At 46.3% G+C, this 25,355-nt stretch overlaps 1 protein-coding gene across 3 annotated transcripts in view; it reads right to left on the minus strand.

Annotated features, from left to right (window-relative positions):
• Positions 1-536: 536 nt before the first annotated feature.
• The window catches only part of zeb1b (zinc finger E-box binding homeobox 1b), a 50,130-nt gene continuing 25,311 nt past the window's right edge, over positions 537-25,355 (minus strand). The window contains exons 1-8 of one of the 3 annotated variants that reach the window (XM_085172001.1): positions 21,987-23,212; positions 15,895-16,050; positions 10,111-10,272; positions 8,995-9,197; positions 8,632-8,737; positions 6,460-8,162; positions 4,993-5,173; positions 537-4,311 (exon numbers count right to left, since the gene is read on the minus strand). In XM_085172001.1, coding sequence (XP_085028127.1) covers positions 3,572-4,311; positions 4,993-5,173; positions 6,460-8,162; positions 8,632-8,737; positions 8,995-9,197; positions 10,111-10,210 — 3,033 coding nt within the window. In that variant the 5' untranslated portion in view covers positions 10,211-10,272; positions 15,895-16,050; positions 21,987-23,212 and the 3' untranslated portion in view covers positions 537-3,571. Of the gene's footprint in view, positions 4,312-4,992; positions 5,174-6,459; positions 8,163-8,631; positions 8,738-8,994; positions 9,198-10,110; positions 10,273-15,894; positions 16,051-21,986; positions 23,213-25,355 lie in introns of those variants that run through there. The other 2 variants (XM_085172000.1, XM_085171999.1) reach the window with 2 other exon arrangements.

The raw sequence follows: 25,355 nt of genomic DNA on the forward strand, positions 1-25,355 counted from the left end.
CCAGCCCAGCAGCCGGACCCTGATCCTCAACAGGTAAAAAGGACAGGCTCCATTTCCAACTGTGTGTTTTTTAAAAGCAGAATCACCATGGCGATCGCTTTGAAATCTCTTTGTGCTATATTTCATCTTTGCTTTGCCTTAACCCCGTTTGTGTTTATATAGAAATACTAAAGGGAAGATCCTATCCTATGAGTAATGTAGTAAGTAATGTAATGAGTAGTGTAATGTACTGTGTTGCCTTTAAGAAAACTAACAAGTCATGTGTCTAAACTACTTTTTTAAAGTAACGACTCCTACACTGGTTGTGGGGCTCACCAACATCAATCCCAAATATAAAATGTGACCATGAACTGCATTTCTTCATGTTTTACACCACAGCCAGATTTAATTCAGTGTTTTCTAAAATGAACATTTCAAAATTCTTTTCAAAATTCTGATTATGAAAGCAAAAGCTTAGAAAGACATGAAAGCAGAAGTGCATGAAAGAGTGTTTTGTAATTTCCAAACTCTTAATGAAAAATCTCATGACAAACTGAACAGCTTGTAATTGATGTATTTTATTGTGAGATGGGGAGTCATAAAAAATGAACAAAAAAGACAAAACAAAAACAATCACTATAAAAAAAGATGAGGGTGTTAAAGAGGGGGGGCATATAAAACTGGGTGCGGTCATGACACTGACATATAAAGTAACAAATTGGCACAAATAAAAACAAGAACATAAGTCAAATATTATTTTGGCTTGGCAAAAAGGACAATTTGTGGGATTAAGGATCATCCTTCAATACAACAGAACACACTCATGCTATTAGACATACAATTAGTTTTCAAAAGTTCAGTAGCTTCATATTAGAAAGGGGAAAGAAAACTAAACTAACATGAGAATGGATGCAGAGGTCACAGGTTCCAATTTTCAGGCTTGCAGGGTGCGAGTTTCTTTTTTTTCCCTAAGAAAAACATCACTTCATTTGTTCCAAAAACATACTTCAGTATGCCAGAGTCTGATTTTTCCAGGCTTGTAGTTATTTGCCATTGATTCTTTTTTTGTCCCATACTAAAATATATTATCGTATTAATACAAACTACAGTATTGTACACTACATAGTGTAATAAATAACCATAAAGAAATATAAAAAATAAGACACATAAATATAAAAGTTCTCTATGACTAAAGAGACATACCCAACTCGCTGGGGGTGGGGATAATACTGCCATTGCTGAAAACATACAGTACGCACACGGACACGGAACATAAAACAACGTAAGAGCAAAAAAATGAAAACAAATAAAAAAATCAAATAAAAAATAATACTGACAGGTAAAACGATGTTGGATTAAACTCCTAGGATTCATATTTGCCTACATTTTGTTACCTGAAGAGACATCTGAGCATTTCATGGTGTGTTTAAACAAGTGCACTGAATAAGCTTCAGAAAGGCAGGACACAGTCAAAAATAAGAAAGTGTATTTCATCATCACCCATTTGAAAAACAAAATGTGCATTGCAATTTTTTTTTCGTTCGTTTCTCAGATTAGGTGAAAGCAAATTCTTTAAAATCTATAACACAGGAACACATTTTACGCTAAACTCTACTCTCTCTGGTGCGGCGACCAGCCAAAGTTAACAGTATCCCGGCTTATCGGTTGATCTTGGACCCGGCAATACCTGATCATAGCTCCAACAGCAATATTCAGTGGCACTTTTGATATGCACGCTTCTCTTGTTTAGTTTGATCATTTTAATGTTATTTTTTTGCATAAGGCTCTGAGTTGGGGGGGGGGGGGGTTATAGGAAGGATGAGACAGTTTTCTACATCCACTTTCTGCTCGCTCTGAACGTTTAAATAATTTGTTTGACATTTTGAGCTGTATACTTTCTTGCTAGTAACTAAAAATTAGCTTAGCTTAGCAATAAGCTAAGCTAATTAGCTTAGCTTAGCAATAAGCTAAGCTAATGGAAACAAAGGGAAATAGGTAGCCTGGCTCCGTCTAAAGGAGAGGGCGACAGATATTTGAGTGCTGCTTTATCAGCTTAAATGTAGAAGATATTGGGATACTTTTGATTTGTTTTTAAGAATTGCAGAAAAAAAATTACATAGCTGTTAGCTGTTGCAGCACATGTAGCGGAGCAGCATTACAGATGAACAGGCTATCTCATATATATTTAGTGAAAAACTTTCTTGAAAAGTTTAACATAAACAATTTCCCTTTTCAATATAACTTCAACATACTACATATACTTTGTATCTTTATATGGAACAACAGCCTTTTCTATAGGTGAACCTGGAAGTTAGCATTCCTTCAATAAAAAGCCAATAAGATTTTTCCACTGGCTTTTGGATTATCGTGGAAAATCTTGTGGAAACTTGAATGATACGTAACATGATTTGTTAAGCAAAATCATCTCCACAAATTGTTCTAAAGTTAGGCTTTGCCATGACTTTGGCATCACCAATACTAAGCTGCTGAGTATTTCCCAGAAACTTCTGCAGCCTCATTTAGCCACTCGTTAGCAAACATCTGCTCTGGGACATGTAATAGCGTTTTCTAACATAGTTTACGATTGCACAATAAAATGTGACCATGTCTCATGTTAATCTTATAGAAGCTACGAAAAGTTATATAACTAAAAAAAACCCTACTGAGACAGCAGAACCAGGAGAGGGAAATGCCAATTGAACTGCATTTAGGCCACAGTGAAGCATTTGCATAGGGGTAAACATGACTGTGTGCAGTTTTAGGGGATTAAATTAATGATCTATAATGTGCTAGTAATTGTTCAGACACTGCCAGGCTACCAATATGGCTAAGTGGTTTTGAGCTTTACACCAAATTGGTACCAAGAAAGCAAATATTTGCCCAACATGTCAAACAATTTTTGTTAAATGCTGATTTTAAAAAAGAAGAAGAAAACAAAGTCTCAAAGGAACTAAATGCTGATGATATTTTCTTCTTAAGGCTCATGATCCAATCAAAACTATAAAAAAAAGAATTGTAACGCTAGCATCTGCTAGCATGATGGCATTGAATATCTAATGCAGTAATACTGAAGGGTAGACAACACAACTCAACTGCTCCATCAAAAGGTAAACCAAGCCACTTGTAGTGCACAGGATTTTTTCTTATTTTCCTTCCAACCTAACAAAATACTGACTTTTTTTTGTTCATTGGCAATAAAAAGATATAGAAATATCTCCCGAACTGTACAGGTTTTAAAGGTTAAAATATGAGTGATAAAATTAGTAACACTGATAAAAAGAAATGACCCAAGGTGTTTTAGTAATAAAACATTATCTAAAACGTGTCGGCTCTAGCTTCCAAAGTCTGTATAATGCATGTCCTTCATTTGTTAAAATTCACGTTCGTCTTCGTCTTTTTCTTTACAAATGGATTTTTCTAACAGCGAGAAACCGTTCTCCTGTGGAAAAGTCACTAGTATTTTTTCAGGCACACCTGGATTTCTACACAGTAGTGAACTGTCAGAGTGACCAGACATCATCTCGTGCGTTCTTCCTCTGCACACAGTGAGGAGGAGTCTGATTGTGTCTAGTAGAGGAGTCTGGTTCCTCGTTTAGTCTCCTTTCTCCCGTGGCGTCTGCTTCTCATCTTCACAAACCTCGTTCCTGTTTGTTTCGCTTTGACTCTCCTCTGCGACCTCTCCTCCTTCTCTTTCGCTCAGGCCACCTTCAGTTTCAGCTTCAGGGGAGCTTCCTTCAGTTTCTATCGCCTTCTCTTCCTCCACGTTGGTTTCTTCCTGAACGCTCCCGAGCCCATCCTCCTGTCCGGTGTCAGCCTCCTCTTCTCCTGTCTCACTTTTTTCCTCCTCTCCTCCCTCTCCCACCGCTACTCTCTTCATTTCCTCTTCATTCCGCTCCTCTGGCTCGTCCTCCTCCTCCCCTCCTTCGTCCCCTATCTGCACCACCTGGATATCATCCATGTCCACCACGCCTTCCTCCTCCTCCTCCTCCTCACTCTCCTCATCCTCTCTGGTGCTGCTCCCTCGCTCATCTGAGTCCAGCTGGGACGGGGCCAGGAGCTGTCTCTGTGCCCCGCTCAGGACCTCCATGTCGATCTGGGTCTCGCCATCCTCCTCCGGGCTCTCCCGCCCTCCCGCTTGGCTCTGCGTCTCCTTCTTGCAGTAGGAGTAGCGGTGGTTCATGTGCTGGGAGTAGGAGCCCGAGTGGGAGAAACGCTTGCCACACTTGTCGCACTGGTACGGCTTCTCCCCAGAGTGGAGCCGCATATGTTCGATCAAGTGGTGTTTGTGTTTGAAGGCCTTGCTGCAGATGCCGCACTCGTGGGGTCGCTTCCCTGCAGAGAATAACAAAGCAAATAGACGTCAACACATCAAACATATTTCTGCAAAGAGAAAATATTAACACTAAACATTCAGGGAGCAAATCCCCCATCATGCTGTCTGAAAGGTGCCAGTGCCGGAAAGCTGAAATCAGTATCTATCATCAGTGTATCCAAGGAGAACATTTCCAAACAATATAACAAAATCACAAAGATTGTGCTTCAAAACTTTCAAGAAAACTTTATCCAGGCAGGGAGCAGCTAGTTTCACCTAGCATGAGATCATTTGGAGCCGAAAACTGTGGTCCCGAGCCAGGCATCAGAGTAATAAAGAAAAAAAAAAAAACATCGAAAATGCCTCTGAGAGTGTTGACCTGAGCTTGGCCACAGAATCATCATCATGGAGCAATCCAAATCACTACCAGAGCTCGCCTCTTGCTTCACATGAGAAGCTGGCAGCGCAGAGGTGGGGAGTTGGCGGAAAGAAATTCTCAGACCTCTTCTGTGCATGTTGAGTAATACCTGCTGGAATGGAGGTGTCCACCCTTCTTTATGCTGTAGCTCAAAATCCCCCTTTTGCTCGCACTCTGACTCATCTTTCCCAGGATCCAACAGAGTGAGCGATGGTGAGACAAGTTCCGGTTCTGTTTTTCTGGCTGTGTTTGTGTGAAGACCCTGGGAAACACGAATGTTTACCTGTGTGTTCGTATTTGTGCCTCAGGAGCGAGCTGCTCTTCTGGAAGATCTTGTCACACAGGTCGCAGGCGTACATGCCGCTATCCGTCTTCTTCATCTTCTTCCTCGGAGGGCCCGAGTCTGAGTCGTTCTGCTCCTCGACTGTGGAAACACCCTCTGAACCCGTGTCTTGCCTGTCCTCCTGGGGAATATGAGAAATTAGACACACTTGTAGGAATGCAAAGTTATGCTCAATCTGTTTGACAGCAAAAGACAATTGATGACTCAGAATACCAGTAAACTTTGTGGGAAGTGGTACTGAATCATCCCCTGATCATAGGTTTTTACCAATCTTTTCCTTTTCCTAGAAACAACCGCACTCTGAACCTAGCAACCTATCCACTGCTGTAGTCAAACAGGCTGCTTGGCATGGCTAAGGAGCAAATATATATACATAGGGCTCCTTTTTACAAGACAGGTCTATGCCAATCCACTTAACACAAAAGTATAATACAACAGCAATAAATCAATGCGGCAGGCAGAGGTGCGGCGCTTAAACAGATTCCAACAGATCAATAGAAGCTTTGCAGTAAAGTGCAGCCTCATGTCCTCTGGGTGACAGCCCAGGAAGATCACTCACACACCCAGGCATCTACATCCATCATTAGAGGCCCATTAGATGTCTGCACAATGAAGAACTATTAAGGGCTATCATTTTTACAAAGAGCCCAATTTTGACATTTCTATATATGACTTATTGATTTGATTTTGGATGGTTTCAGACTATCTATCATGTGATGGTGGTTCTGAACAACAAGACCGTACATGAATTGAATGCTTTGACTGATTGCTCTGAAAAAGATAAAAGCCAACTTGATTCCGATGCACTTGATTCTCAAAGTTGTTCATGGATTAAACCCTCAATCCTTTATATAACTCACATAATTGGAGGCAAACATATTTTCTGATAACTCAGGAAACTAATTAAGCTCTTTTGTAAGCATTAGAATTAAAGTGTTAATTATGAAAAATATGCTTAAAGGGAGCTATTCTGCTGAATAAAGGGGTGGCACCGGGATTATTCTGAACTGTAAATCATGCAAAACTGCTCTGTGAATAAAAACAAAGAGCTGGAAATGGGTGTGATAGTTTACCTTTTTAAGCTAGCAATTAAACGATTAAGAGATGGGAAAATATGAAGCTACCGCTAGCCTCTTAGCTTAGAGTACCATAAAGCCTTGAAAGGGGCGTGACAGCTGGCCTGGCTCTATCAAAAGGTAACATAACCCTTTCTGTCTCCTTTGGCACGTAATTAAAGGTAACAGTTAATTAGTGTGTCCTATTAGCGATGAGTCAGAGCCTTTGTTTTACATATTTACATAAGCTAGCTGATGGCTAGCTAGCTTCATATTTAGTGTGCAAATACGAGTAGCATCATTGTATGCTAATGAAATGCTAATAAAATGAGGGGACATAAATGGTGCACACCTTAACTCCGTTGAGGTGGATGGTTTCGTGCGTCTCGGTCCCTGCGGGGCTGTTTGCTGTAGTGGTATAGGTGTAAGCCAGCTGGGGGATCAAGATAGTCTGTTTGTTGTTGGTGGCTAGTGCTCTTAGGCATTGCATTGTGGTGACGATGTCAAGAGATTTGGCACTTGGCTGGCTGGCGTACAGTGCGGTGGGGCAGGTGCCCATGGCTGAGAGTGGCAATGCCTCTTTCTTTGTGCAAGTTAAGTTTAGGGGTTCGTCCATGTTGGCGGAGCCAGAGGAAGGGGAGGGGTAAAGGCAGGTTTTATTGGCCGCTCTCTCTGCTTCATCTCTGGCTGGCTTCGGCAGCGATAGGTCTAGGGGTCCCTCGGTGCTCTGGGTTTTCTTCGCTGGGCCAGGACCTCCGGCTGTCAGATTTAGTGGCGAAGGGGAGGCCGGCGAGCTGTGAGCGCCGTTGATCTCTGCTGGGGTAGCTTCTGTTGGGCTGTCCTGGGTCACAGGAGGAATTATAGTGGCTTTGTCCTTCCCTGGGACCAGAGACACCACGCTGTTAGATTCACAAGTGTCCTCTTCCTCTGAGGGAGGTGTTGGGGCACCCAGAGATATCTGACCCTCCTGCATTTTTTCAAACCACTTCTTTACCACAGAGACCGGGAGGCTGACCGAGTCAGAGATCTTGGCCAGCTCGTCCTTGGTGGGCTCTGCGTTTAAGGCAAAGTAGGCCTTGAGCAGTGACAGGAGGTTCTTGGGCTGGCTGCAGAGACCTCCGTCTGACAGCAGGGCAGCAACAGTAGAATCGGACCTATCCAGGCCTGCGCCATTCAGTTTGAGACAATCCTTCTTGCAGTGCTTTAGGGCGTGGAGTGCATCCAGCCCACCGGGACAGTTGTCACACAGGAGACAAGTCTTAGTGGTCTTCTCCTCTTTTTCTTTTGTCTCATTGGCCTTGTTGCCTCTGATAGTCAGATCTTCTGGGAGTTTCTGGGACTTGAACGTGTTGGTGGTGGTTTGAGCTGGTGACATAGGCTCTGGCTCTTTCTTTAGATTATGGGCTGTTAGCTGACCCTGGTTGGGGTCCAAATTGTAGTTGATAATGATTTTTGCATTTCCATCCTGACCCACTATTGGCAGACTGATGGCTGAGATGAGTTGCTGTTGTGGGGTGTGAAGCGTTCCAGTGGTTAGCCCCGAGTTCACCTGGCCTTTGGCATTGTTTTCTAGCACCTGACGGATGACATTACCATCCACCGCCACCTTGAGCGCATTCTGCAGGTCTGCCAGATTGATGCTGATGGGCGATACCAGCCCCACAGTGGGTAGGACCACAGCTTGCACTGTGCCCTGCAGAGGAGCTGCAGCACCTCCGCCGAAAACGCCGCCATTCATGGCGGTCACAGTCGGGGACGATATCACTGTTGGCTTGTACTCGTAGTCTACAGGTTCTGTCTTGATCTGGTTTAGCGGCAGCTGCTCCTGCAGGGGCTTGCTGTGCTCCAGCTTCTCCCTAATCTGAGTGCGGAGGACCGAGGGTGGTGTTGAAAGTCCTGGCGACTGACCCTGGCTCTGGGTTTTGGCGTTCCCTAGGCGCGATCTGCCGTTAACTGAGATGACGCTGATGCACTTCTTACTGCTGATGTGGGAGCTATATGAGCCCGAGTGGGAGAAGCGCTTCTTGCAGTTGGAGCACTCATAGGGTTTCTCTCCTGGATAAAACCACAATGTGTACAAGGGAGAGAAAGAAAAGGGCGGTTGGGGGCGGGAGAAACAAATTTCCATTAGTGAATGAAGCTAAATGAGCAAGCTAGGCTATGAGCAGCACGACAGGAAAAAGCTCTAATGCATTTCAATGATGCTTAAACGCTGATGTAATAGCACCAGTGGGAAATGCCCTTCTCTAATTGCTGTCCCATAATGCCAAAAGAAACACAATTATTGCACATTAAGGAAGAGCACACAATGGACTGAAACATGATGAAGGATATCTAAATATGGGGAATTGGCTGAAACAGAAATAAAACATAAATATTGCTTCAGAGGAGACTCAAACATCTGTGGCCAACAGAGACTCGCGAGGCGTACGCCCGCCCCGCTCACGTCCAAGCACATGCCCGTCCACAAGCACACACACGCATACACAATACGCTGCCATGGAGACAGGGGTTGTCCACTCACCGCTGTGAATGCGTAGGTGCTCCTTCAGATGGTGCTTGTATTTAAATGCTTTGCCACATTCAGTGCACTTGAATTTACGATTGCCTCCCGACTGTGTGATGTGTCTCTGTCGGGAGAGGGGTGAGGCAGTGAGCTATACAGTGGAAACGCAACCTTTGAACTGCGACTAATTCATGTCATTAATCAATGGAGGGCAAAAGTTCTTGTTTGTTCATCCTGTTTGGAAGCTGCTAAGGAAGCTAAGCTAAGATAAGCAAGGTCGATTTGAACAATCGCTACAGCGTTGTGCAAGCACGTGTGCTACTGGAACAAATCATCTCTAATCGTTCTGTGAAAAAGAAAGTGTCAGAAGTCAGTTTCTACCTGATCTCGTCCACTCTTGTGGACCGTCATGTGCCTCTCCAGCTGGGCGCGGTAGGCGAAGCTGTAGTTGCACTCGGGGCAGCTGAAGCTTTCCTCCGTCTTCTCGTGCCTGTACTTGATGTGCTCCTTCAGAGAGCTGTAGCGCTTGTAGCCCCGTGCACAGTACGGACAGGTGAGCAGCTGAGAGAATGAATCCGGAGTTCCTAGTGGAAAAGAAGGGCAGAAAGTGAGCAGGGGAAAGAAGAAGGGGTTAAAAACTCCTGATGTTACACGTGGCCTGCCACAGTGCGACTCCTGTGCTATTTAACCAATCCCTGAGGGATCCTCCCCCACAGGTAAACAGGACACAGGTACCCAAATGGATGATTAATCATCTATCCAAATGCCTGCCTGTCTTTGTAAATAAAACATATGTATACGACTACATTTTGAGACTTCATTTGCATTTCAGAAGCACTTGCAGCGTTCACTCCCTTCATATCTCATGATCCGATGTCCTGTTGCGCATTTGAAGCATTTCAAAAAACGCCCACGCACGCGGAGAAAAGTGAGCTTGGTAAACAACAGCCTCCCGTCTGGATCCGATCTGGTTAACACAGGGTCTCAGTTGGCCAGCTCCCACACAGGTAAAACATTACTTTGTTAACAGGTGATGTATTAAGTTTCCCCTGCGGGACAGGTGAGGGCCTCGAGATGGGAATGCACACACATTATCGCTCAGGTAGCTGTGAGTCAGAGCTCGCACAGACGTGACAAATTTACTCAGGTGTTGCTTTTTCCTCCTCCTCTCACTATCCCTCCCTCCCTCCCTCCCTCCCTCTCACCTCCCTTTTTCTTTTTTCCTCTCAGTGGTAGCAGGTAAAAGCCAAAAGCCCGGGAGTCATAAAGGCCCCAGTGTGCTGCACTTAACAAATAGCAGTGTGTGTAATGATGTCGGAAAGTGGCGCTAATGGGGTGGAGTTAACACCTGAGGTGATACAGCGAGCAGGTAGAGCTGTTTCCCCCCCGCCCCCCCTGGGGCGAGTAATTACTGGGTGGGTTGCTGTAGCTTTGAGAGCTCAGAGGCTTTGAGATCTAAGATGAAAAGTGTGTTTTAGAGCGAGCAATGCCCTGTACCATTCTCGTCGTGGATGCCGGTATCGGGAGTGCCCTGGCGCTGAGGCTCGTCGTCCGGGGCTTCTGGGTAGATGACGGCTGTGTCTCCCTGCTGGAGCATCTCCTCTACGAGCGCGTCTGTGCTCACATCATCCTCGCCATCCGAAACACAATCCTCCTTCACTGCGAGAGGACAAACATAGAGTGATTACAGCCTCAACTGCAGAAATGTTATTGATTACCTCGTTATTTTGACACCTTTTTTTCTATTGATGCACGCTGCACACATGAAACCTTAACCTTTGTATATGAGATGCATGGTGTCCAAAAGAGTGTCATGACTGAACTGAATCCCACAAGCCCCGGAACGAGGCGTGTGGCGTTGAGGGGGAAAAACACAACATCCTGAATGCTACACTTCACAATAGGATGACAAACTAATTAACATCAAAGGCCAGAGGCTACTGTATGAACACCATGCTCTTTGTTAGAAGTGAATGGACAGCCTCTGTTCCCTATGTTAGGTAAGGTACTTGTTGAGACTGGACTGATAATTAGGTGATGAATCTTGTCCTAATGCATTGCAGCAGACAGACATTTCACGAGACCCAGCACACACAAACACACACACATGGACGCACAAACACTGTGTTCTCTGAAGAGGCTTGGCCTTTAGACTGTGCTTAATATCCCAGCAAATGAGGTGCTGTATGTGGAAGTTGAGCCCCTTCCTTCTCCACATCACGTGAGCCCGACTAGCTAGTAACGAGCACTAATTACCAAGCTGCGGTTATAGGAAGTGTAACCTGAGGACAGACTTGGGGATGCATGAAAGCTTCCTTCCTTCTTTCTATCTCTGCTCTCGCAGCGCTTCCTGGAGCGGCTGCCGGAACCAGGTATAGCATGTCAGCTATTAAACACAAGCATTATTCCTCAATGGATATTATGGATATGTTAGCGTGCCTGTGTGTGTCATTACAGAGAATAATTGGAATAGTGAGCTATGAGCTAAAAGCAAAGTTAGCCTACTGCGCTGGTGTTTACCAGGCAGATGTTTCATGGCTCGATTTAAGCTCTCCCCCTGCTTAGTGCAGATTTGAGGATTGTGTTTTGTGAATTGTGAGCGTGCTGAACGACGGGGCCAGCTGTTTTCTCCTCAGAGACGGGAACAGGTGTAGCACTTCATGACTCGCCGACGCACAGTGAATACCAGCGCTCTTACGCACAGCCTCACTCCGGCTTCCTCTGGTGCACCTTAACAAAGCTGTGAAACAATATGAGGGCGCTCATTTGTTGCTATGGTTATTAAAGACCGTTTGAAGAAAACCTCCCATCCTGGAATGAGCCCGTGGGAGATAATATGGAGAACGAGGCGGTCTGTTGATGAACGTGTGTGTGTGTGTGTGTGAAAGCACAAGCCAGCAGCAGGTGCTGAGAAAGTCTAATCGAGGAATTCTCAGCCCACACTAGGGGGCTGAAAACCCCCTGAATATCACTCAGCTTTTCTCCCATGACCTCAGCAGCAACAGTAACACCCCGTAGACATGTTTACCTCATTTTTCATAGCAGAAGAAATCATTTGGCATTTTGGGAAATGGCTTTCTGGCTAAGGGTTAGATGAGAAAATCAATATCTAGCATTTGCTCTGATGAGTTAAAAAAAAAACAACCGTAGCAGAGGTAAGCTGAATTAACCACCTCCCACTCAGCAAAAAGCCATTAAAAAGACAACTCTGCCAGACATCTGAACCACATTCAGATTAGTTGAAAAAGTTAAAGGTGAAAAGACAGAGAGAAGAAGAGATCCTTTTCCATCTAAATTTGGTCACAGAGTTGAATCCCATCCTTCACTGCTTAATCCAGTGAGCGTCACCGCAGTTGATCCTAACCAGGTGGACCAGTTTATCACACAGCTAACCCAGAGACACACAAATCATCAGCAGTCACATTCACACTTCCACAAAGTCCGACAAGAGAAAGCACAGCACTAATAAATAACACAGGAACAACTGTGAGTGAGTAGCAGACACACCTCAAGTACATACACTGTACTTGTCATATATTCACAGTATGAAATCAGCCTGGTTTAAAAGTGGCCAAGTATCCAATTCTGAGCAAGACGTGTCTTGCTACAGGAAGATCAATCAATTATTTTATCTCCCACAATACATACTGGCCAACCCAGATATGAAGACAGGCCTGTTTTTAAAAAAACATAACACATGTTCATGGTAGGTGTGATCTAACTCCACACTGTGAAGTTACAGAAAAGGAAGCTCATGTTTAGACATGCTTTTCAATGTTTTTCAATTCAATTCAATTCAATTTTATTTATATAGCGCCAAATCACAACAAATGTCGCCTCAAGGCGCTTCATAGATACAGAGAAAAACCCAACAATCATATGACCCCCTATGAGCAAGCACTTTGGCGACAGTGGGAAGGAAAAACTCCCTTTTAACAGGAAGAAACCTCTGGCAGAACCAGGCTCAGGGAGGGGCGGCCATCTGCTGCGACCGGTTGGGGTGAGAGAAGGAAGACAGTTTTAAACTTATCTCATCAACACTTTTTTTTGGGTGAGTGGTAATGTTTTAATTTCTCTACTGGAGCTAATACGATCTAAACCCATCATTGGTTAAATATGGAACAGATCTGATGGGCAGATTTTATTCATTTCACTATTTCAGGGCTCGATAAAGGTCATGACGGGCTGAGCAAAATTAGCCCAGAAAGCAGCTTCCATGGACATCTGCTGCTTGGTGAGCTGCGTTTAACTGGAGACACGAGAGTCGGTTGGAAGTGAAAGCTTCATATTTTAAAGTTATGCTGACGTGCAGAACATGTGTCACATGTGGCAAACTGATGATCCGACAGCAGATCAGCACTTTGCTACAGCAAGCTGGGTTTAGCTCCCATCTCACGCTTAAAGGCAACATCCAAACACACCTTTAGGCTACCAAAATGTTAAGCGTGTGTGTGAAGTAGAGTCCCAGTTGGGGGTGCGTGTTGGAAAGGTATGATGTGTTTCTCTCGGCTCTTTGTTAGGTACAGAGCCCGGCCAGAAGGGTTGGCGGGCTTTGCCGAGGCGGCTCCGTGTTATCAGGCTGCTCCCCTGCTATGAAACATCACACATAGGCCATTTATGTTGCTGACACAGGGATGTGAATGCACCGCTGCACAAGCGAGTTACAAAACAGCTGCAGAAACTCGGCCCCCGTGAGGTTGTAGCAGGACGTTCTGTTGCAGCTCCTGTCTAAAAAACTATTTATTGCACGGTGTAACCCAACTACAGCACATCTTAGAACAAAATCACCAGACCACCCACTCTCTCCTCTTCTCTTTCCCTCGCTCCCTTCTCTGCCCACATCTCTGCAACAAGATACAATGCTGTCCCATGATGCATTTCCTGCCCTGGCCAACCTTTGCCCCTGCTGCTTCCTGTGGTCGTGCGTCCAGACCCGTCTGCCGATTCTATCTCGGCTGGGCGATGCGTATCAGCAATCGGGATTCACACAGGCACTCGTTAGAAAAGATGTTCCACTTTATCTCCTGTCAGCAGGAGAAGGGATGTGAGGTATTTCCAAGTCCACAATGATTTGCTTATCCTTGGCTTAGTGATATCAAACATTTGTGCTCTGAGTCTCTACTGAGCAATCCTTCCGACCCTCGGGGGTTTCTTCCTTTCCCGTGGCTCAGTTTTAACATCACATGATGTGAGGCACACAGGAACGCACTGTAGGTGTTGATGTGCGTCCATGAAGCCACAGAGAACTACAAAATGGATTTTCAGCAAGCATCAAATATTGTCTCTGCATATTAAGCTAACAGTGAGGAAACAGGGAAGACTGTGTTTCCCCAGCCTTTCACTGCAGCCTCACCATATCAAAGCTCTCCAGCTCCACCCTCTCTGAGATGTAATCACACTGCTCGAGTCATTAAATGTAAAGCAGAGGCCCTCCCAGGTCACCGCTCTCTTTACCTTTCCCTCCTCAAGACTTAGTCAGCCTGTCCTTAGAGGACAGCAGACTGCAGTTCACTGCAACAATACTGCGCTGCTCCACAATCATTTAGGTTGAATGAGTAATGACAGCGAGCAGGGCGACCCATGATACCGTATAATCAAGAGGAATGATTCCCAAGGACAGAAATGGTGAGGGAATGGATGAGGAGGTAAAAAAAGGAAAGTAGGGATGGTGCAGAAAAACAACATTTTTTTCCAGTTTGGAGCACAGCAGTCTCTGGAGAATGGGTGTCAAGGCTTTAATTTGAAGCAAACCGGGCTCTGCTGAGGAGACTAGTGGGTGGTGGTCACTTTTTCAAGGCTTGCACCAGATACTCTGTTCTCAGGAGTGCAGGAGAGATGAAGGGACGAGAGCAAGGGTTTGTTTAAAGGACTGCGGCTTTCCCGTGTTTCATCAGTGCGATCCAGGGCGACAGCTAAGATGCTGCTTGATGTATGAGATGTGGGCTAGACAGAGCGTGTGTGTTTGTACATGACTGAAGGCAAAAGAAAATATGCCTGATCAGGCATAACTGTGGAGCGCGGCCAGCTCACTGAGCTGTTTCAGTGTAACTCATGCTTTTGAAGTGTTTAATGTTCACAAGCCCGAGCCAAGACCAATGACATTATTCTTCCTCCAACTTTCCCTTGATGCGACGAGCTACAGCTGGAGAGCAGTGATGAGAATGACAGCATCGTCTGGTGAATAGGTGGCTGCGGCGTGCACAGGTCTGTGGTGTGACTGCATTTGCCTGTGCGACCGAAACCGTGCAACAAAAACTGAAGGCTGCTCACTGCAAAGGAATTAAAATACATTAAAAAATCACTGCACAGACTGAAAGTGATATGTTACTGGACATTTTCACTCTGCTAACCTGAGCTCTGGCTAAACTGAAGCCTCCTTTCTGTTTCACACATCACAGCCCAAAACGACCAAGTAGCACAACAGGCTAAAATGCTGAATATCTCATTACCTTCAGTTCTTGGCACAAGCCTGAAGCTCACAGCGCCACAAGTGCGAATACAGATTTATGTGCGCATTCAGTGTGAGGTCAGCAGCGCAGAGGCCTTGAGCCCAGGTTGAAACACCAACGTCCTTCAGCACCTGCAATTGTTGTTCAGTGTGGGTAGGAGGGGGGAGTGCTGTGACGTCAGCCCCTTCCTGTGGCGGTGAGCTGCCTCTGATGTCACTTCCGCATGCTTTGAGGTAAAAAGAAGTTCACGGAGGCCCCGCCAATGCCCACCAGTGCCATAAAGCACTCCACTGACTCGGTGGGCCACAAGGTTATTTTTTTTCTGCTTGAAGGTCTCTCCCTCTGTTGGCATTGTCTTTGTTTAATATCATGCTTCCTGCCATAGCTGGATGTAGTACCTGTTTCCTCACACTCTGTTTCACAATGAGACAAAGCCTGGTACTTAACTGTGTGCAGATGTCAGCGAGGCCTTTCTTAACTTAGCCTACGGTCCATTTGCTCAGGTTAAAACAACAGCAAATGCATAAACAACCCCCCAAAAAACAAGAAGCTTTTTCAGAAATAAGTGTGGCACGAACGCCAGTCAGAGGAGAAATGATAAACATATAAATGTTCTGATAGTTGTTCATCTTCAGATACTGAACAAACCAGCATTTGTCTACAGACAGGTGTAGCAAATATTCAATCATGTTACGTTTGAATCTCAAAGCAGAAAATCAGATTAAGCGAGCACTCGTTTGGAGCTTTTTCCTGGTGCAAAAACATCAACTGTGTTTCAGAAAGAGGCCAAGATAGCTGGTAGGCCTGCTTCACAACGACTGCGCATCCTCACCTCGGTCCCAGCAGTGCTCCCTGGGGTGCTCATCTTCTGGCAGGGTGCTTTCGCAGTCGGCCCCGTCCGCCAGGCTGCCTTCCTCCTCCACGATGTGCAGCTTGTCCTCGTCGTCCGAGTCTGAGCCGGCTTCCACCACATTATTGTAGTTGGTCACTGGAAAAGAAGAAACAAGGGAAGACATCAGAATGACTGGGGTGCATGTTTTTGAGAAGCTGCTGGAGCGGTGCGGAGATAATTGGAGATAAATGTTTGGTAATTGAACGGGTAACTTTGGGATCCAAACCCACAGCAGTATCACTTGTCATAGGCGGATTTTTCCTAAAACACTAATCTGTGGACTGTACGCTGAGCAGCTCCGTCTCCCGCTGTTCACTGAGTGAGTCGGCAGCAAGGCTTCAAAAAGCGACGGAGAGCAGCGGTTTACACTGTGAAAGGATGAACGTGAAGACACCTTCGGTTGTTGGCTATCACAGTCTTAAAACTTCCATTATGTGCTGCTGACTGACTCCTAAGACCACAAAAAAATGTATCCACAACAATCGTAGAAGCTGCACACATTTGGCATTTGTATTTTTTTGATTAAGGTAATAAGAGGTGTGCTGTATGTGCGTTGTGTTTACGAGCGCTGAGTGTGCAAGGAGCCAGCGAGGTTAAATATATGTACTATGTCATTTAAATGTCAAAACTATTAAAGGGAATGGCTGAAGGAGGAGCAGGAGGAGGAGGGGGCAGGGAGTGGGAGCACCAGTTAAATAAACCCAACCCAATAACCCAGGCTAAATAGATTAGATGAAACTTAAAATGACCCCTACCAGGGGGCAGAGAGGGGAAGGGGGGGTGTTTTTAAAGCCAGAGAGAATAAAACCACACGGAGTGAACGAGGGGCCGTTAAAAATAATGCCGGAGACGTTTTTGATGCTCGGTGCAGTAAAATGTGAGCGATCTGAATCCAACGGTGAAGACAAACTTCTGAACAACAGGCTCCGTGCAGCAGAGGAACGGAGAACATTCACACTTGCACACACACGCACAGGCACACTAAAGCAGTGTGTGAGATCATTAGATTTCCTGCTGAAGTGGTGTGTGTGCTGTGTGGGAGTCGGTGTGACCTGCTCGGGCTGAAGGAGCCAGGAGACATCGAGACAGCCAGCCTACAGAGAGGGTTATTACGGGGAGTAAATTTTCCTGACCGACTGTCTGTTTCACATTTGTGTGTGTGCGAGCGCTGGCTGTGTGCGAGCGCTGGCTGTGTGCGAGCGCTGGCTGTGGGCTCCCGTGTCTTCTTTTCATTTCCACCATCTCTCAATTCCACCTGTGCTACTTCCACCCACTCTCCGTCCATTCCTCCCCCCCCTCCTCCTCCATCCCTCTGTTCCGCAGAGAGAGCTACAGATCCTCTCGGAGGCCAAATCAATTCTCCAGCGAGAGCAGCCCCGTCAGCAGAGGGCCCGGGCTGCGGCGCTCAAACTAGCTCTCTGGCTACTTTATCTCACATCACACAACGCGCTCTATCGCACGCACACACCACCTGCATTCACTCGCAGAATATGCACTGAGTACAAAGCACCTGAACAGTTTTTTCCCTTCACTCTCCCCATCCCCACTCGCCCACCTCTTTCTGAAGTGGCTGCAAATTTGTCAGGAGGAGGCGTATCTGGGAGAATCGTGAGCCTGTTTCAATCAATGAGAATTGTTTCAGCGAGGTCGCTCTCCTTCTGTCTTTTGCGTCGTGCGGGTCATTTACAACTGGTTCGTATTCACTCAGTAACTGTGCAAAAGGCCGAGGGGGGCGGCGAGGGATGAAAGGCGGTTGAGGAGGGAGAGGCGCTGTTATTCTGCGAGTCGTTGCACGGGGTCATCGCTGCTGTGCCGCAGCTGTGAAATCCAATCGGGGTTCATCAGGAGAACTATTTCACTCACAACCTCTTTCGCTGAGAAAAAGAGTAGGTTCTCTTTTTCTTTATCGTGATGTGAGCGCCACACTCAAGAGATACATTCAGCAGGGTGTTGCACATCCTTTGGCTCCGCTATCCAGGATACATCCTGCAATCTATTAAAAGACCTTGACAGGCAAGAACAATTGAAGCCACAAAGCTGGGATCCCATTCAAATAAAGCTATAATTAATTAGCCTGATGTAGCGTTGCTATGTATGAACCGCTCTGCATCGGTTCTTCTTGCTTGTCTGCCTAACAATGCCAAACTCTCTCTCTGCTGTAAGAGCGACCCAGCCGGGGATTGTCCGCTCAGGGTGCAGCACTTCATTGTGAAACAGAAGCTGCTTTGGGATGAGTCTGAGAGGCTGTGGGGCCACAGCCACTCAGGTGTGGAGCTGAGGTCAGCGATTACAAAGCCAACGCGCTCTGCCAGGCAGTGTCAAAAGAAAATGATCAACTATAAAGCTGTAGAGAGAAAATCAATGTGCTGGCGTGTGCAGATGGGGAGGTGGCAGCGAGCAGGACAATAAAAGCAGCAAAGTACAGCAAATGGGGTATATATGGGGATAGAAGTAGTGGATTGCGGGTGCCCGTGTCTGTCTGTGTGATAGAAGGGTTGAACAGACAGGGCCCTTCCTGCGCCAAATGGTTGTTGAAACAAAAGTGTGTGTTCCAACAGGAGATGTAACACCTAGCATCAACAAAGGCTGCGGTCCCTTCTGGCTGACCAGGCTGAGCGTTTGGACAGCTGGCTTCATTAGCGCTAGCATGCTAGCACACAACAGGAGGATGACTCCTACGCATCTGAGAGAGAAAAAGTGCCGGTAGGTGGAGGAGGTGAGGAGCTTTACTTCTTCAACTATGCTTATTCTAGGTTTCAATGTGTGGAACACCTGAGAAAATAACAGCCTTTAAGCGTGGCTTAGGCCTGAAGATGCACCAGAACTCCTCCGTGTGGATCACAGCACTCCATGTAGCTCGCGTCTCCTGCAAAAAGCTCTCTTTAACACGCTACAGATGCATGCTGTCGTTGAATGCTTTAGTAAAAGACTAAAGCCACAGTTGCTCGAGTTTCTCCACCCTGGCCATCACTCGCCACCCTCCTTCCCCATTTGCAAAGTTCCCAGAGTCTTGTGAAAGACAGTGCCAGGCAGTCTGTGTCAGCCACACTTAAATAAGCCTGCCGGAGAGAGAGGGGCCTGTCTTGTTATGACACCTGCCAGGCTGTATCAATTACTGGCAAAGAACCGATGACTGGGTGGGTTACTCCCAAAACAGGTCCGGCGTTACTCCGTTGGATCACCTTGGCAGACGTGTTGTCACTGATCTGTCAGCGGCACGGAACACTGAGTGCCATGTGTCCCCGAACGCAGGTTCACTTTTGTTGGTCCTGCACGAGTACTTAGTGTCCTGTAATTGTGTAAACACAACTCTTATTCTAAGCTCTCGCTATTTAAACCTGGCCCGATTGATGAACAAGAGGGAGGAGTGCTTGGTGCAGTTTATGCTCTGCCACACTGAGGTGTGTCAGAAAGGAATGGCACTATCTCAGCTCAGCCTTGCTGGGAGGTTGCTATCTCTGTGCTCTAGGGCCCTGAAGGTGTGAGTGACTGGCTTAAAAAGTGAGCTTTGGATTTGGACACAGTGACACAGACCGTCTGAACAAACATTCATTAAACTACGAGGACATCCGTAAAGAACCTATAACTCATCGTTGCTGACTGACAGCCTCGTGTACTAGAATGTGCAGGAGCTATGTCTGGAATGTCCAACCAAAACACTTTTCTCAGAGTTTGTCTCTTAAAGAGACAGATCAAAGGGTGTGTTCTCTGGCTGCTGCTAATTTCAGTCAACTGACTGACACATATTGTGAGGTCTGCTGTAGTTCTGCTCACGATTAGACAGATTGACTCACAGCGAGCACCGGCAACTCTTTGTCTGCCCTTCTACCTCTCTTCTATCTCTATATTTAGCTTTGGTACAGGCTCCCTCATTGAGGTACGCCACTTATCTCATTTGGAGCTCAGGGCCAGGCAGGCAGCGGTGAAGCTACCACAGGCATCCTCAAAGAGGACAGGCTCTGCCGTCACTGAGTCTGCCCTTGTGGCTCTGCAATGCCATTTTCTCAGGGAAGGCAACCACTACAAAAAAACCCCAGCTCGAACCAAAGTAAAACAAAGCCGTGCCATTCAAAACCTCAAGTATGCCGTCTCAAGGTGAGGCGCCTCATTCAGTGCTGAGGTAAACGCCGCTGGTTTTGTTAAAACAACAGCCGTCCTCCCACAGAGTCAGGAAGGTCAACTCAAGTGGCGATAACAAAACAAAAGAATTGGGGATTTTTATGGTAAGCTTGCTCACAGGCTGCTGCTTCAGCCCTGCTGAACAGTTCAGGTCGACAGAGGCTGACCTGAACTGCTTGGTTTGAGAGATATAACTGTGAATAACACAAAACAGGATCCCTTCGCGCCATTTAGTTAGCTGTAGAGGACGTTTAATCTCAGAAGACAGTTTTTCCCAGCAAGTTTGCGACTGGCTTGTTCCTCCACAGATGCATCACAACATGCAGCTCCAAAAACTCCCCAAATGACTCTTACTCACCGTTCCAAGCAAGGCTGGGAAGGCCAAAAAAACAGAAGCACTAGTACGGGCCAAAGTTAAGAATAGCAGTCCTGAGAATTAGTCACTTTTAACGCAGTTCTGTATTTACTTGTTACGACTGCTAGAAATGAAAAATATTCCCGTTCATTAACACATAAGAGACTGCAGCATCTGTCAAAGCACTCCAACAACTTGTGGAGCAGAGCGCTTCACTGGAATCACTTTAGAGGTGAGCTGGAAGACAATGGGCTTTTGTCTTCCTAATGACACTGATCAAGGTTTTAGCGCGTGAGCTAATGAGCCTCTGCGGGTCACTCATCTCCCATCTGATGAGCACTTTCCATGATAACACTAAACCTAATGGAGGCTATTGTTCTCTTAATCTGCATGATGATACTTGGAGGTGTAAAGGTGGGTGTTAATGAGTGTAAAGTAAAGCAAAAAAAAGGGGGCCTTGCTTGTTAGGTCACATGTTTTTATTATTAGTCAGAGTCCTAATAACTCCCCAGATAAGTGTACGCACACTGAGTCGGAGGCTGGTAAGGGTACGAACCAGAGCGGGTGATGGTATTTCTCTGCAGGGCTAATGATGAACCACACACATTCACTGCACTGGGTGTCCACAGTGAGTTGCTGCTTCTGGCTCTTAGCTCTTCTAAATAAGGCCAGGTGGGCTGGTAGGAACCAGAGGGTGTCTTCACACCACACACACACACAATCCACAGCATGCCCTGCCACCAAGTTTACACTAGTCCTCCAGCTCATGTTTATATTGGAGGTGAGAAGGCCCCATCCAAGGTAATAACACTTGTGCACCTAATTGAGAGAATGTGCGTTCTGAATGTAGCAGTTAAAAAATCTGCCTTGTTTATTGAAGGATTTTAATAATTACGAGTGACTGAGAGAAAAGAATGTAACTGATACATTTACATAACACCCCAAAAAAACTAAATTATTAAAAAAAAAGGAGAAGTAAACCTCCTGCTTTGCTACCCACTTCCAGTATCTCTAAAGCCTCCCTCTGTCCATCAGTGAAGAGGCCTGTTCTCAAACACTCAGCAGGTCTGTGGTGAGAAAATGCAAACTCCCGCAACCGGTCCAGCCATCCACAGCACAGGCAGGTGACAGGGAGGCAGTGATGTAGGAGTTGGGTAAGTGTGAGGTGGTGCAGGGGGGGGAACACGGAGGTGAGGAGAGGAAACATCTGCTGTAGATTCTGGTAAAACCTGCAGTCACGCTTCCAGCAACCACCTTCCTTCTGTTCTCTTTTACCTCTTCACGGTTGATCCGTCACTGTTTTTTCTTTCTTCCCCCCTTTTTCAACCACCGGGCCAACAAAACTATTTTACCTGAGTGATGCAATTTTATTACTCCTCACTTCTGACTGCACTGGCACCCTCCCCACACACACACACACGAAAAAACACTGCACCAAAAAGAGCAACACAAATATTTAGCCAGCACAGAAAACCTTTAGCGCACACCTGGGTAAACAGTTGTTTTCCTTCTGTTAACAGCCACTCTAACTTTAAGCGGCAGACGACTGAGCACAAACCTGGGCTAATGTTGCGTTAGCCTTCGTCAAATCTCATTTGGTCGTCGCAGGCAGAATGAAACGTCCCCGTCACCTCTGCTGTCAGACTCCATTCAGGCTGCATGTACAGACTGATGAGTTTGGAAAGCTGCACAGCACCATATTGGTGTTCTTCTCCTTTCATTTTGCCAATTTGTATGTCTGGGCTTGACATTTGGAGTGGAGGCTCTGTGAGGATATTATTAGACCGGCTGCCTGAAGGTATTCAGCCTGTTTAAATGTAGTCAGCTACATCAGGAGCATCAAACTTCATTACATGGCTTGGTTCCTTTTTCTCCAGCCACTTCAGCATTAACGGCAGTAGCGCGGCCGGGTCAGCAAATGCCGTTTGAGCAAACACAAGTGAAATTAAAGTGGGATGTGTGCAAACTGGACTATTTATCTGTCATCAACAAGTGGGAGAATTACATCTAAATGCTAGAAACTCAACTGTTCTTACTTAAAAACGTAAAGACTGAACATGTTTGAATATGGAAATTTGGATGGGGAAGAGAGAAGCAAGACCCCCCAGTCTTAAAGAGAGCAGCAGTAAAAACAGATAGCACACTGGGGTAGAGATGGGTTGCAATGCAGCTTGCAGAGATAAAGCAATTGTGAACACGCCATGTGAGTATAGCCAGCTGGATCTGTAGACGTGTATCAGCTGAGCCATTGGGTGTGCAAGGTATTTTTTTAGTTTCCCGACTGTGGAAACTACGCAGGACTAGTTTGCATATATTTAAGGCATATATTATCTTGCTTGCTACTTGCACTTTCTGAATATTTCTTTCCATCTAAGCAAAAATAGAATTTATATTTGAGTGAATTTTTCCTACAAACTTCTTATTTCCCTTTGGGAGAACGCCAAAACCTCCTTTTTGGAGGGGAGGGGGGAGACTGTGGCCTAACAGCTTGGCTGAAGCACACTGAGGTGTGTGTTTAAATATATGCAATGAGCAGGGATGATGTTATCCAACCTGGTTGTGTAGTGCAGGCCTATATTAGGTTAGTGTAGCACAGGGCTGTTGCATTTTAGGAGCAGGTGACTGGACATTCCTGCCTGTATTAGGCTTGACAGTTTACTGTGGGGGAGTGCAGAGCACGGAGAATTACACTGGCCTCTGAAGAGGGAGGGAAGAATGGAGGGAGGGAAAGAGGGAGGAGTGTGGTCAAACAAGTCTCCATGTGAAAAAACCTCATTAAATCTTGCTTACCTGTAAGTGTACCTTACTGCACAGCCTCATCACTGCTAACTTCAGTTCATTAAACACGAATGAACATTCAGCCATCAGCGCTGTCACGTTTACACTGTTCAATTCTTCACGGTGGCCGAGAATGCGTTAACAATGTAGATTAATACTGAGAAGGCCAGTCGGCAGCAAGAGATGTGCAACAGAAAGAGGGCAGAAGAGGTAAACAGAGGGGAATGGTGGCAAAGTGGGAGGACAGGAACTGCTAATGGCTTAAAAAGACAAAGCTGGGCTGTCACATATGATGCTCAACTGAACTGATGGCTGCCCCGGGGAGGGAGTGACACAAACTGTCTGACAAACTGGCATGAAAAACAGAGAGGAAACAGAGGGCTGCAAGAAGAAGGCATGAAGGAGGAAAATTATGTGAATAACAATATTAATTAAAAAATGAAATCAAGACAACCAGGGAGTGGCAGTACGAAGGGTTAACCCAAAAGAGCGAGGGCAAGGGACAACATTTGGTTGGTGCACAAGTGCCTCGGTAAAGGTCAGGTGTTGACGCTGCGGCTCTGCCTGACAGATGTCTCATCGAGGGGACGGGCTGCAGGGCAATAGGCAACACACACAGACACATTTGCACACATTTGTACACACATTCACAGACAGGTGGAAGTGCAGAAATAACCCAGAAGTTCCCTTTTGCTCATTGGTTGCATCTAGTTTTACAACACTTGCAAGTTCCCCATTTATAGCGATCAGCAGGTCGACACACCTCAGCGAGGACTCGGTGCAGATCCGTGTTGACAACCTACTGTGGCTTCACTAATAGCGACACTAACACTCAGAAGCGCTGTGCGAGCTCTTCCTTTTTTATGAAAACTCTCCTCTGTGTAGCATTTCGACAGCAGCTAACTACTCTCCTGTTTCCAGAATGTCATCTCTGTCACAAGACTCCAGAGGCCAAACGTCCTGCACAACCCCCGACACACACGGCGCGCAATCAAACACATCGCCCGAGGCCGCCACGCAGTTGTCACAGTGGTTTCTTCTTATTCGCGTGAAGCGAAGAGAGAAAGGGGTTAACGCCATAAACGTGCATCCACAAACGCTCTTTTGTCACCTCACTCCTCCGCTAACAACCCCCACTCCCTTCACCACTGTCCTTTCCTTTCTCCCCAGGCAAAATGGCCTTTCCCTCTGTGATCAGGAAGGGTTAGTCCCCCCCGACAACACCAGCCCCTGGGGCGAACAGAGCTGAAGAGCAGTCAAGCAGTAGCACTCACACCATTACCCTGCTGTTAGATGAACACAAGGGTGGACTACAGACGTCCTGTTGGATGGACAGCTACAAAAATCTGTCTTGTTAAACCAGGCGAGAAGGAACGTGTACATGTGCGTATACATGATGCAAGACCTCAACTAAACTGTGTATGTGGAGTGGGGTCACATTATTCCACAGGGCTGCTCAACACTCACTCCCTTCAGCTGTACTTTGTGTAACTAATACATAAGCTATGATGAGTAGAACAGGGGCGGACAGATGAAAAATGGCAGGCCGAGTGTGCAGCGTCACTGTTAATACACCCTCTGGATGTGGCGCTCTATAGCGAAATGGCTGAGGCAGCAGGCAAGCGCAGGTTCATCATGCAGTGATGTATCGACGGGTCCTCTTTTGTCCATTACGTTCTCAGGCGCATGGGCGTGTGTCTGGGTGCCACCGGCCCGGGGAGACCATTAGTTCCCCGTGTCAGAATTTGGAGGGGAGTATCGACAGCGCGGCTGGGGTAATCGATATGGGCAAATCTCTCACTCCTCTCTGCCATCTATGCTAACGGGCCTCCAGCGAGTCAAACACAGCTTCTGTGTACTCCTGCCATTACACCCTGCTTTGTTTCCTCCAGCTTTGTAAACAGGAGAAAAATGAACCGTTGCTTTTGAGGAAGGGGAACACGTGTGGAATGAATTCGTAAAGTGCGACTAATGCGACTGCCAACCAAACAATGCAGTCACTCTGCGCGAGTCACATGCAGCTGTCTTGTCCTTCATTCAGCTTAGTCATGTTCTTTCCTGCTCTGTTCAGATGCTCGTTTCTGCTCCGTGAGGCCAGACCAGGGTTTCTTTGCATGCTGCAGCCAACAGGGTGGGACCCTGATTACCC

The sequence above is a fragment of the Neolamprologus multifasciatus genome, chromosome 9 (assembly GCF_963576455.1).
Source record: "Neolamprologus multifasciatus chromosome 9, fNeoMul1.2, whole genome shotgun sequence".
In the NCBI taxonomy this organism is placed as follows: domain Eukaryota; kingdom Metazoa; phylum Chordata; class Actinopteri; order Cichliformes; family Cichlidae; genus Neolamprologus; species Neolamprologus multifasciatus.